This window comes from Staurois parvus, unplaced genomic scaffold, assembly GCF_062004578.1.
Source record: "Staurois parvus isolate SC_StPar_1 unplaced genomic scaffold, SC_StPar_1.0 ptg000025l, whole genome shotgun sequence".
Classification (NCBI taxonomy): domain Eukaryota; kingdom Metazoa; phylum Chordata; class Amphibia; order Anura; family Ranidae; genus Staurois; species Staurois parvus.
In genome coordinates, this window is record NW_028317821.1 from 14921395 (window position 1) to 14935729 (window position 14335).

The 14335-nt window shown below is 37.2% G+C and overlaps 1 protein-coding gene across 2 annotated transcripts in view; it reads left to right on the plus strand.

The window, feature by feature from the left end:
• The window catches only part of LOC149471954 (dynein axonemal heavy chain 3-like), a 156249-nt gene that overhangs the window by 119657 nt on the left and 22257 nt on the right, over positions 1–14335 (plus strand). For both annotated transcript variants that reach the window (XM_089651965.1, XM_089651956.1), the window contains exons 19-20: positions 9774–9932; positions 10047–10275. In XM_089651965.1, coding sequence (XP_089508091.1) covers positions 9774–9932; positions 10047–10275 — 388 coding nt within the window. The remainder of the gene's footprint in view (positions 1–9773; positions 9933–10046; positions 10276–14335) is intronic.

A 14335-nucleotide genomic window follows, 5' to 3' on the forward strand; every position in this document is an offset into this window, starting at 1 on the left:
TCTTTGAGAGCCAGAATTCTTGCTGTTTCTTAGGTGTTCAAATACTTATGTTCAGCAGTGCAAGACAAATAAATTCTTTAAAAATCATACAATGTGATTTCCTGATTTTTTTTTTTTAATTCTGTCTCTCAGAGTGTGAATACAACTACAATGTGAATTTCAGACCCCTCCATGATTTCTAAGTGGGAGAACTTGCAAAATCGCAGGGTGTTCAAATACTTCTGTTCCTCACTGTAAATAGCAGTAATTACTGCTTTTGCAGAAATTAGGGGTTAACATTATTAAAGGATGTGCATGGCTTGACTGAAGTATTTTGCAATGGTATGTTGTTTTGGAAAACTCAACTAAGGATACTTGTGAATTACTGTCTGATAATTACAATTACAGGCATCACTGTAAATTTATCAGAGACACAGATTTAATGGGACAACTGAGATAGTATTTCTATGCACATTTAAGACTTCCTATGATTAGGCCACTCTGTATTTTAGCAGGGCTCTCTACACTTACAATTAGAGCCATTTTTTTCTTTTGAATGGAATATGGAATGGTTAGAACCTCTGTCAGTTTATTTTTAGTTTTTGATTTCTCTAAATGGAAGCAATAAATACAATTGCTGGTCTCTTCTGCAATAAAAGGCTACCTGCTGTCAGTATGTAACTTGAAGTCATGTTTCTAGGTTACCAGCTGACTTAGATGTAAACAGTTATAGACAACCATCTCCAAGGCTCTATTAATAACATAACTGCTGTAAAGCCCCTTTGCTGGTGGACCCAAAGCTAATAAATACATATTTTCCTCTATATTTTAAGATGTAGCAGGTGTTGAATGTTGAAATGAAATATTGTACTTTTCCTGCCCACTTCATACTGTAAAAAAAAAGCCAGAGAATCAATAAATTTAATGTAACTGATATGAATCACATCTAATACTGCTGCACTACCCACGTGAGGGGAATACGCTTAAAAATCTGATATGGATACATTGAGTGAAAAACTACACAAACAGTGTACACTGAATGGTGATGTTACAGTGATGGTGTTCAGCATTTTTAAAACAGATCTAGTATATAAATCAGTCAGTACTGCGATATATATGTATGTGGATATGTGGTTGTCCAGGGTAATGTTGCACAGTTTAAAAAAATGATTTTATTCAATGTTTGTTTTTCTGTTATATTACATTTCTAATATTGTTAGTGATTTTATAGTAGTTTTTTTTATTATTTAAAAGAGAAGTAGTACCAAAGCTCATTTGGCACTACTTTTGCTCTGGGTCACAGGAGCGCAATTTGTTCTGCACTCCTCTGACCTGTACTCAGAAGACAGGGGGACAAAGTCCACTGTCTGCTGATATCACTCAGCTGGTCCAGACTCTGGAGAGGTCCCAACTTTAAAGTTAGGATCCACCCAGATGCCTAGATCAGCAGCTGGCTCAGCCTCTCTCATGCCGCTGAGAACCTGAACCAGCCTCTCCTGCCCCCTCCGCACCCAACCTGGCACTCCAGTGAACAGAGGGTCACTGCAGAGAGCTGGAGACAGTCACTGGCTCTCTGCTCACTGAAGACTAAACAGTCAGTGGTCTTTGATCCCTCGTTTCTTGATCTTAGAGATGGCGGGGGACAGATGCATCATAGGACCAATGCTGCATCTACCTAGGTAAGTATGTGTGTTTGTTTGTTTTGTTAACCCCAAACTTTAAAAACCTTTTGTAATTTTGATAATTTGGTAGGAACCATTCCTTTCCTCTAGTTATATAATTGTTATGCCTTACTGATCCTCCTAAAGGTAACCTGTCACAACTGGGTGTCCTATAACAAAAAGGCCAGCCTGTAAAAGCAGCTCACCCATACTTACATTTCCAGTAGCCCAAGTGTCAAAACACTTCACAGCTCCTCAGCCACTGCAAGAATTAGACCCTTCTGGGCCAAATTCCTGTCTTCCATCAACTCATACGCCCTGTAGGGAGGTACAAGGTGGAGGTAGGAACCACTGTGGGAGGATTAGGTGCTTTTTTTACAGGGTGGCATTTGTTTTTATAAATAACCCTGTGGTAAAAGGGCTTTATTCAAGGCTTCCAAACAGGGTTAGTCTGAAAATAATCAACCTTCTGCAATTTCTAATGTATTGAACAACTCATTATGTTAATTATAGCCATGTCTCCTAATCTAGGCTTCTCAGGAGCAGTTATTTAACCAGTTTTAATCTGTTTTTATCAGGACAACAATTACTATACATACATTGATTATTTTTTATGCCATAGAGGGAGCAGGATAAGTATACACTTTAATTTCAACATTCAATGTCTACTGCAATTTAAAATGCAGAGGCCAGATGGGTACTTATTAGGCATGGGCCCACCAGCAAAAGTGGATATTGTTATTTGCATTGCCTTCTAATACCCCTGTCTTGTTTCAAAGACTATTAGGAAGACATTATAAATTCTATTGCAAAACAACCCTTCTCCCATAAACTAGATTCATTTACTTTTCAAGGAATTTTCAGATTTCCTATATCAGATTTAGAACAGAAGTATCTGCTATACAGTTAGCCCAAGACATGAAGGAAAGCAAAAGGTCTGTTCATTTTCCCAATAACATTTTTACAACTGGCTCCAAATGTAAAGCATAAAATATTGCCAATGATCCAGCTGTTTTATAGTGCAGTCAACAGCAAGATAACTAAACTGGACAAAATGTTCTTGTCTGACATCAATTTAAGGACTAATGTGTATTATAGCCCAAGCATAAAGAAGAAAATGCACAATTAGTGTTGATTCATGAGTCTTTTTCTTAGAATCCTATTGGATTAATATCCATAAAGGTGCTTGTCATATGGTATTAATCATGAGTTAGCAGAAGTGTTTAAACCATTTACCTACAAACATTACCCCACATGGAGAGCTTTAGTATAATTGCTATAATTATGCACACCTCTGTACCACCTCAGCTGCTCTCGAACACCATCATTTATGGTAATGCTGCATGGTAATTAGACCACTTCTGCTTGCATTTTACTGTGAATTACCTAGGAAAACTGTGCAGGAAAAAATATTATTAGCTGACACTTCCTCATTTTCTATTGCACACAGTGAAAAATAGTAAATAGGTAATTTGAATATTAAAGAACCATGAAATCTTATTTAGTTCATACATATTCTTTATTTTGCAAAATAAAACAAAAAGTTATGAATTAGTTTATTTAGTATGTAGCTAAAAGTTTCTGTAAAGCATATGTACATATTGTATGCATAATATGATTCGCTATTATATTATTTATAACACTGTTCAACAAATTTTTATTTTTTGCCAGTTTTGGAAACAAAAGGATCCATTTCTTAATGAATTTCACATTCTGAGTTCAAATATAACAATGAAATTTGTCAATTGGCTCTAGTTTTTCTGTAAACGGAAAGTTTTCTACTATAGGCGTAATGACTACATAATGCACAATAATTATATAGATAGATGTCTTTCCACAAATATAAAGCAAGTGATATTGACTACATAACAAAGCCTAAATGGCATAATATATTGCATAGGATTACCAAGAAAAATTATAGCCATAAGCTAAGTTGAATCATTTTAATACTTAGGATTCTCACTAGTTTTGTCTTCAGTTTGTGTCGGTTTTGCTTCTCTTGGCTTTTCTCTTGTATTCGAGGAAAGGGCTATCTCTTACAACTGCACGTGACTACACGCTTCAGGTTCTTCCTCACTTGACTCAACCACAAAGGATTCTGGTGCTTTAGGAATTGGTAGCCCCTCTCCATGAGGAACTGGACGTATTGCCGATGGAATATTTGGATATTTGGTGCACAGATAACTTTTTCTTCTTATTTAGCCCTTTTACAATTGGAGGCACCATACAAAAGTAACAATTACTAACATGATCTGTTGGCTCTCTCCAAATCATTGGCACAGCGAAAGTCATAGATGCCTTTTTTCCATTCAACCATTGCTCCAGTTCCGTCCCACAAGAATTGCAGCATATATGTGGTGCCCAGCTCTTGTCCTGGTCTCCTATCTTGCAGCCAAAATACAAGTTGTAGGCTTTCTTAATCATTCCTGTTATCCTCCTTTTTTGTGAGATAAAAGTTATTTCACCGCAGATATAGCAGAAATTATCTGCTTTATTCACACAAGTTCGAGGCATTACTGAGTAGCCTATATAAGCATAAAACGAAATGTAAAGACGCTGTCGAACTACAATCAGCTACAGATACTGCAGCTTTTATGCAGTGAAGTGATGCAATTAAAGGCTAATATTGCATCATCTCAGTATACATGCAATTTTCTATTGGTCACCAGTATCAATTGCGCAATATGCAGCTGAAGTTGCATCATAATTTTGAATGGCTTACGTCATTAGATGGGTGAATATATCATGGAAACTAGAGCCAATCAACATTTTTTAGGGTCATTTTCATTTTCAGCACCCCAAAATTATGTAAGATTAGCTAATTTTATGCCCAAAACTTTTTACCTGTTGAACAGTGTAATCAGTCTTACCTAACATTTAACATCTTACTTAGCTTTTAGCTATTTGGGTTCTGTTGTATTCTCTATAACCCTCAGAGCCATCTGAATAGTCACATTATAAGGTATATGTTTTCTTAAGAAATCCAGTAAATTACATTTGCATTGCAATATAAAAATACAGAATCTACTTTTATTATATTCTTACAGAGCTTAATTATTTTAGAATTTTCTGTTTTAGTCTTATACAGAAACCTAACTTGCATTGTTTTAATTGTTGGTTTTTCTGTAAGGTGTTGTCTGTTGGTATTAAGATTTTTTAAATGGTTCTAGAATATTAGTATGTATGGAAACAAATGACAATTGTGGTATATAGTATATTTGTGATATTGTTCAACTAGAAAAAAAATATTAGGCGCAGTAGTCAGATATGAATTAAAATGGTAGTAAATAGCAGCCTTTCAAAAAAAAAATCCCCTGCAAGGCAATGGCATAATGTGCTAGTGTGCATCACACTAAATACTTACCTTGGAATGAAGCCCTCACCACTGACAAAGTTTCCATCTTCCCCCGATTTTCCTTCTGGGTTCGTAGGCTCAGGTCCTTTTAATGGCTGAGCCACAAAGAGGTCACTCTTGCACAAGAGTCACAGTTTACAGCACAGAGCTCTGAAGGGACAGCACGGGTATGTCGGCCCTTCAGAGCTCATGCTCCGGTGATGTCACTGGCTGCATATAGTGTGCATATCATTTAAATACCGCAAGTTTAGGAGATATTCACTGTACCTACAGGTAAGCTTTAGTATGGTCTTACCTGTAGGTTCTAAAACGGCCTTTAATATATATATATATATATATATATATATATATACATATATATTAGTAAAGGCCGCTTTAGAACCTACAGGTAAGACCATACTGAAGCGTACTTGAAGGTACAGTGAATATCTCCTAAACTTGCGGTGTTTAAATGATACACACAGGTGTTTAAATGACACATACACACACAGCAGCTAAATTGTTAGCACTTCCGCTTGGCAGTACTAGGGTCATTGGTTTGAATCCCAACCATGGAACCACCTACCTGGAGTTTGCATGTTCTCCTTATGCCTGCATGGGTTTCCTCCAGGTACTCTGGTTTCCTCCCACACTCCAAAGACATGCTGGTAGGTTCATTGGATCGTTTCTAAATTGGCCCTAGTATGTGTATGTATGAATGTAAGTTAGGCACCATAGATTACAAACCCTTGGGGGTTAGGGACTGATGTTAATATATACAATATATATGTAAATAGCTGCATAAATTGATGGTGCTATATAGGTACCTAAAATTTAAAAAAAAAAATAAAAAAAAAAAAAATATATATATATATATATATATATATATATATATATATATATATGGCATTTGTCATTATGGTAATTATCATTTAGATTTTTTTCTCCTTTAACTAAACTGAACTGTGCTATGAGAGATCAGTTTGTCCATTAGTGTCCTGATTACAGTTTTGCAGCCAAAATGAGACCAGCCTTGAAGGCAGTGCTTCATAATTATGAATGTTTGGTTAATCATTCTTGTTTATCTTCATTCTTATACAGAAGGAAAAGGAGAAGAGCAGATCAGTGTAGGCAGATGTTGCATACAAAGTGGTGGCCAAACAATGTTTTACACTAAAGAGTTTTATCAATAGATATCTGGCTTCCTTACAAATAAAATGGTTTCCCATTCAGCGAAAAATACTGGATTGGGCTACTGTCATATCATGTCTGTTAGGTTTAGGAGTCTGTGTATGGTAATTACATAATCAGGGGCGGACTGACCATTTGGAAACTCTGGCACTGCCCGAGGGCCCGGGGTCAGTAGGGGGCCCCATGAGATGCCCCTGGTACCTTTTTCATAGGCTTTTTTGAGTTTGGGCAAGGACACAGGGGCCCCATGATCCCCTATTGCCCGGGCGCCCCATGAGTTGTCAGTCCGCCCCTGTACATAATGGAAATATACACATGTTTATTGGGGAAAGAAGTTGTGTCTTTCACTGCACTGAGAGTGTCACTCCACAAGACACAACCAGATTGCTTATTAAGGTGATACTGTATAGCTGGCTATAAGAGACTTATTTCTAGTTACAGGTGGTAGTATAAACTGAAATCACTGTAGTAAAAATATATAAACTGATTTTCAAGAGTAAAACATTTTCAAGAGTAAAGTTATTCAACGACAGCTTTCATATAGTAGTCCATATATATTAGTAGTTATTCTTAAGTGAGATCAGCTTTATGTATGTTACATGTATGGTTTAGTTCACTAGTCACTAGTCAAAAGCTCAAAGGATCATTTCCTTTTTATTTGTCTAGTTATAGTAAACTCTCTGGGAGAATGCATTTATGGTTCATAATAAATATGTAAAAATATAGATATAACAAGGATGTTTGATTTTTTTACACTGTTGTAAGGCTATCATGGGTTTTTTGTAGCTTTCGGCTGACTTAACTTTGGACCTTATTTATCAGAGGAGGAGTTGTTCTTGCTTCACAAAGCCAATAACATTTTAAACCTTGAGACTGAAATTCTGTCTGCTTTAGGGTAATAAGAACAATTTTTTCTTTCAGACAACTTAATAATTTAGTCAATTTAAAGTGGAACTACACTACATCTGAGCACCACAGAATTGAAATGCTATTTAATTCATTTTATATTCAAAGCCAACTCCCCCATCCATCCAAGTCTCCAAGCTTAAAGTCTAGTACACACAATCAGAAAATCAGATGAAAAATACTGCTTTCAAAGTGATCGTACAATAATCAGATTGTTAGCAAACAGCTTTCACCAAAATAATTTGAATGGTCAAACAGGAACATTTTTTCCTACGATACCAGATTGTACGATTTTTGTTTAATCAGTACAGTATTCGTCCAAAAAAAATTGGAAGAGCAAAACCACACATGCTCAGAAACAAAAGAATACATTACAATACAATACAACACATTACATCACTTCCAAAGGTGTATTCTGTTATACGAGAATTTTTGTAACTTTAGTAACCTCTTCATTTTCGATATGAGACTAGTATGCAAAAAAACTTAAAAAAAACCAGATGCTCATCAGATATTCTCAATATGTGTACCAGGCTTTATTTTGCTAAGAATTCATTTTGAGAAACACCTCCTAGCATTTCTGGCTGTGGCCATCTTGAGTAAGGGCAGATGATTTATGTAACATTTACTTCCTGGAATCCATCTGCCCTTAGCTTAGGCATGCTGGCAGGAGGGTGTGCTTAGCTGAGAAAACCCCTCCTCCCCTCCTGAAGAATCCTGGAATGTATGACATAATCTAAAAGAAAGTTTAAAGCATGTAAATATGATATACTTTCCTATCTATTTACTAATAGTAGCAGCATACGCAAGCATTGCAAGTAGTTATTGTTGATTGAGAGAGTGAAGTTTTGCTTTAAAGTGGTTGTAAAGGCTGAAGGTTTTTGTTTACCTTCATGCATTCTATGCATGAAGGTAACAAATCTTCTGTGTGTTGCAGCCCCCACAGCCTCTCCCTTATACTCACCCGAGCCCCATCTTGATCCAGTGATGTGCACGGGAGCCTTGGCTGTCCCAGGTCTCTTTCTTCTTATTGGCTGAGACACAGCAGCAGGAGCCATTAAGACAATGAGGAGAGAGCAGGGGGCTGTGCCACTGCTCTATGTGTCTTATGGACGCATAGAGCGAGGCTTGGGAGCAAGCATGCACCAGTGCCCCCATAGCAAACAGCTTGCTATTGGGAGCACTGGTCAAGGGGGAGAAGCCAGAATCACCAGTGGGGGACCTAAGAAGAGAATTGTGGCTGCTCTATGCAAAACCATTGCATAGAGAAGGTATGATATGCTTGTTATTTAAAAAAAAAAAAAAATCACTTTAAATCTAATGTTTACTCTTTACTAGACAGTTTAGTCTGTTTGATTATTTAACAACATTGTCTATATTTAGATGTATTTGTGCTATGCTGGATTTTTTTAAATATTATGTACAATGAGAGCTTTATGGTCTTGTTTACATGAGTGAACTTGAATGTACATCTTTGTGAGGGCCGTATTTGCCCCCACAGGATGCGTAGGTATTCTGTGCATCTGTGTGCAGGCAGTTTCATTTATGTCTATTGGGATGCAGCAGCTGCATATATAGCCGTTGCTCCCAATTTGACATCCATGTGGCTGTGGGAGAATGTCTCCAAACACAGAGTTTCTGTGTTTTCTGCTTCAGTTTGCTCAGCTGAACATAAATTATTTAAAAGTGAATGAATTTACTGATAGATCTTGGTTAAAACAGTACAGAATAATTAAATTTTTTGTAAAAAAAAGTTAACCAATCAATCAAGCACATCATGTTTTAACAAATATATATAATATATTTTCCTACACACTGTCACATTTCCCATAACATTGTGTGTATGAAGCCTGCTGTAATGTAATCTGTTGGCACTATATAAATCCTGTATAATAATAATCTAAACATGCATTTTCTCTGTTTTATTTCCTTGTTTTATGTTCATAATAATGCCGCTCACTGCTCTGGGTCACTTACATTTGTAAATTGCAACCTTCTTACATGACCCAGGTTACAGTTTCCATTGTGTATATGCTAGTGGACAGTAATTGGAAACAATGTAATACACAGAAAAAAATTAGTATGTGGATGGTAGCGGATGTAAACATTTTCTGATTCATTTCTCCCATGTTTTCTATTGTTTCCATGTACTAGGCACATCTTGGTGGAACAATAGACCTTATTTTTTACAGGTGCTTGTTGTTGTTTTTGGATTAGTCTTATGTTGTTTCTACTGCCATCATTAAAGGCCACAGAGTCCTCTTAATGAGTTCTCTCATTTCCCAGGAAAAGAAAAAAAAAGCTGTGTTGATTTATTGAACTGGTTAGAGCAAATAATAGAATGGGATCAATCCAGCATTGTGTGTTAATAACACTTAACAAAGCTCAGTCATAATTAGATGGACGAAGGAGTTTCCTGGTCCTTTGCAGTGAAAAATAAAAAACCCCTCACCAAAGTGTCTTGAAGAATAATGCATTCAACCTCAGAAGAATTACTGGCCAGCTCTTTCTTTTTTATTTGAAGCTTAAAAAGCAGCTGCGTTTTTGTAAAAAGCCATGAATGGGCAGTCATAGTTAAAGGTATGGAGGGGAAAAAAAATCACCCCTTGTTTTGTAATAAGGGGATTTTCAATTTGAAAGAGAGAAGGCCTGTTGTGTGAAGTATGGTTATTACATTCGGTATACTCTATCTCTCCCACCAGGAGGCTAATAATGAGGGAGTCTGTGGAGGTGGCCAACGCCATGAGGGTTATCTCGCAGCCCCAGATGCTGGATAAGTTGAAGGAGGCAGAATTGCTGTTGGATGACATTCAGAAAGGCCTGAATGATTATTTGGAGAAGAAAAGGCTATTCTTTCCAAGGTAAACAGTCCATTTTTCTGTCAGCTCTGCATGTTTGTCTAAAATATGTTTGGTTGAATGTCACTCATGTTGCTCTTTTCTTTTGTTTTACTGTTTCCTGTGAAATCCTGTCAGGTTTTTCTTTTTGTCCAATGATGAGCTGATAGAAATCCTTTCGGAGACAAAAGATCCACTTAGAGTTCAGCCACACCTTAAGAAATGCTTTGAAGGCATTGCAAAACTCAGGTTTAATCCCAAGAAGGAAATCACTCACATGGAGTCAACGGAGAATGAAAAAGTGGAGCTTGTGATGAGAATCATTCCAGCGCATGCCAAGGGGCTAGTTGAGAAATGGCTTCATGAGGTGAATAGATTGTCTTTACTTTGGTGTTTTTTGAATTCAGCATAATGTTGATTACCACTAGCTTTTTGCCTAGTACTTGTGTCATGATATCTTCTTATAAGTGGCACATTTGTTCAATGTCAGTCTGTTAAAATGCCATGCAATTTGGATATTGTAATACTGATCCATGTATCTATTATTATTATACAGTATTTATAAAGCGCCAATAGTTCGCTCAGCGCGGATACCTTGAAAATAGTTAAAACTGCTTTATCAGTAGCAGAATCTGGTGTCACAAGAGATCTTTCTCACATTTTTACTGTATGCAGCGAGGATTGCAAGACTTCTGAATGTGACTGGAGTGAATGGACATTACTGAAAGTTTCCCTGAGCAGAATAGTGATGTGCAGAGTCCCCTGGCATTGCATGATGTCACTGAGGCAAATATGATGATGTCATCATGGTTCTACTGCATTGATGTCATTGTGGAACTGAAGCTTTTGTTTTCAAATCACACATTTTTAAAGCAGTTGCAAATAGTTCTAAGCAGCCCATAGATTATGTAATTTTCATTCCTTCTGCCATTAGTGGAAGGAAAAAAAAATAGCTTGATTTCCCCATCAACACAGCTATTGTTGTTGGGGGAATTCCTCCCACAGCGCTATTATGTTCTGCAGGTGGGGAGCCTTCCCAGTCAGCAGAACACAATGATCCCTGCTGGAGGATACAGCTTCTGTCAGTGATCACATTAAGGAACATCTAACATGCTGTACTGAAGTTGATTGATCGATCAACTTCAGTACAATCAGCCTGCCCATAGATGGATTGAAGCTGGCCCCAGCTGAACTGGCCGAGATTCGATCCATCTATGGCTGGTACAAACTTTTGTTTGATGATTAAACTATAACAAGGTAACCTAAGTTATATAATTACAACAGAAAATTTGAAGTTTAAGTGATACCCTTTATTGGCTAAATATGTTTTTACTGTACTTGTACTAACTGGCAATGATAAAAAAATGAAAATGATCTTATAGTGACTGAATATTTGATTAATAAGTAAGGCAGCTGCAATTACTAGAGTATGAAAATATGATTAGGTAATCTGGGTAGGAGCTGAGTGAAGATCTGAACCTTCTCCAGCTAGTCTTGGCTGTCTCCCAACAAAATATCACACTTTCACATGTCTGCATTGTTTTATGTATCTCTTGAACTAGTTCTAGAAAAATGTTGTCAACCAGTGGCTGCAGCCAATTGCAGCTAGTGATCCATGTATTCTGATAGCAGCAGGTCCCTCTGCCAGAATGCAATGTGTCGGATTTGGGGGGGGGGGGGGTCTCCATCCACCCTGCGTATATGGATAAAGGAATTTGGCTGATAAAAAGTAACAATCTATTGCTACCTTTAGTCTTACTCTATATTACCAATATACAGTGATCTTAGTGGCAACCATTTTTAATGGGCAGGCTTTATCAATTTTTTTAGTTGCTGTGATCCTTGCAGAATGGCTGCTGGGAAGTTAGTTTGTATGTATATCATCAGAATTTTATTTTAACCTCTTTGCGCGGGTCGAACGCAAATGTGCCGCCTTCTGGCGTCTGGGCCTAGATGCCGAGTGGCTGCACATTTGCATTCTATTAAAAAAAACACTCCCAGCACATATGTACATCGGTACTCACGGAAAGGTCCCGATCTCCTCTTTCGATCAGGACTTTTCCTGATCATATGACCGCCGTGATGGCATGCCACAGAGGTCACATGACCCTAAACCCCACCTCCCGGCTTCTGAAACCCTTAAAGGGCCAGGAGGTGCCAGCGCCAAGGGGTTAAGTTTATGTTGAGGAGCAATAAAATCACTGCCTTCAAATGTCATGTCTGATGAGCTTGGTTGTGCTTGCCAGAGATATGAAAGTCCTCACTCGCTAGCATCTTTTAATAACATTAAAAGATAAGTATGGGCTTTTAAAAAAATTATATTGAACTAGGTAGATGCAGCATTGATCCAATGCTGCATCTGTCCCCTGCCAGCTCTAGTGAGAACTGAGTAATCAAACACCACAGATTGCTCAGTTCTTCCCCTTCACACCCAGCAGAGAGCCATGGCTGTCAGTCACTGACTCTCTGCCCTCTACTGAAGCAATGGGCTGTGGAGGGGGCGGGAGGAGCTGGCTCAGGCTCTCAGAGGATTGCTGAGGTGCTGAGCTAGGTGTGGCTCTTTTCAGAGCTGCAGACAGGTCACAGGAGTGCAGAATGAACTATACTCTTGTGATCCATAGGAGAAATACAGCCAAAAAAGCATTGGCTATAACAAACAATTTTTCACGTAAAAACATGTCAGTAGTATTGCTTAGTGAGAATACTTTGATGCCATCAGTGCTGTTATTTGCATATAATTACTAAGCACTTTCTGTACTACATTCATAACATTTCTTAATTCACATTCAAATATGTGGTGTCTGATCTCACCCTAAGTCTGCTAGATAACAAAAGAAATCTAAAATGTTACATCAGTGAGTACATTTGATTTATTCGGTTTGAAACAAGATCTTTTTTTTTTTATAATATTGTAGCTACAGTGCATATGATGTCAGTATTGCATATTACATACTATTGATATTGACCTTTTAAAACCAAAGTTATTTCATGCAAAATCAGTAAACATTGTTTTATCAAGCATATGGGCCTGTACCTAAGCTTACTATAAACACTCCATCTGTTCTTTAGGGTTCAACCTATAGTATACATAGCTTTGATCCAAGTCAGTCTTCCTTACACATATGGAAACATTTCATAAAATGCATTAAAAGATGCTGAGCATCTGTCAAACATTCTGTTGATTTTACTTTGCTTTATCCTTGTCTCAGTTTTATCTGGTCTAAGTTTGTGGCTATACTATGTAATAGTTCACAATCCAAAGGCTAAACTGGACCTTTGAACGTTGTTATAACAAATGTTACTGCAAGAAGGAGGTCACAGCCCCAGGGAGGACAACTCCCCTTCAGCAGAGTAGGTCTGGGAAGAAAAAGGACCCTACCTTGATATGTTACTGCACCTATTTGTTGTCTATTTTTTACACTAAATTTTTATGCTTTCAGTACTAGCAGTTGAAGTATTTGCTGGCATTTATTTTCTGCTGCTTTCAGCTTTTGCAATGCAAACATGTGCTACTGATATCCCTGTCATCATTATTTTGGAACATTAGTTCAATTGTGTGATAGACAGGATGATTTGTACACATTTTCCTATATCTAGCTGTATATGAACTGACAGTCTCCATCGGTTTACCTGGATTCAAGGTGCAAGCTGTTCAATGTAAAATCATGACTGACACAATCTCTGTATGATAGAATTGGCACTGACAGTCACAGGGTTTATATTAAATTGTCAGTTCTGTGTCAATCTTTTGGTGTTTCTAGTAGAAGATGGGTTCATTCATCTGTGTCATATCATGTATTTGTGATATTCTGCAAAGCATACAGGAGCTCTAACTATATATAAGATTTAGTGCTATGATTTGTTTGTAAATACCCATTCTATCTGAATTCTACTACCATCTTAAATCAAAATTTTTAACTATGTATTCATATTTTTGAAAATCTTAAAAAAACATTTGCTCAAAGTGAATGCAATTATGTAATAATAATTTGCAGTATATGTAAACCCTAACAATGAACACCTCATATTTTCTTAATGTTTGTATTTTAAATATACAATTGAAAGTATTTGCTATATCAGCTTAATAAGTGCAAAAAATACCAGCTGATCCTGCCAGAATTCCAATGAGCTACTTACGTATAAGTCCTGCCCAGTTCATCTCTTTAAACTGCAGAACATCTACCCATTAGGATAACAGGATAATGAGAAGGGGAGGGGGGTGTTCTGTAGTTCACATTGTAAGTGAGCAGCCTAGGTGACAAAGCTGTTCCTCCATAGATACAGTACATTAAGTGAGCATGGTCACACCAGTACAGAAAGTGTGTTAATGGCAAGAGTGCCAGGGCAATACAAAAGAAAACTGATACAGCCATAACATTTAGAGATGGTATCACTGCAATGTATTACTTTTTGTTCTTGGGTTTGGA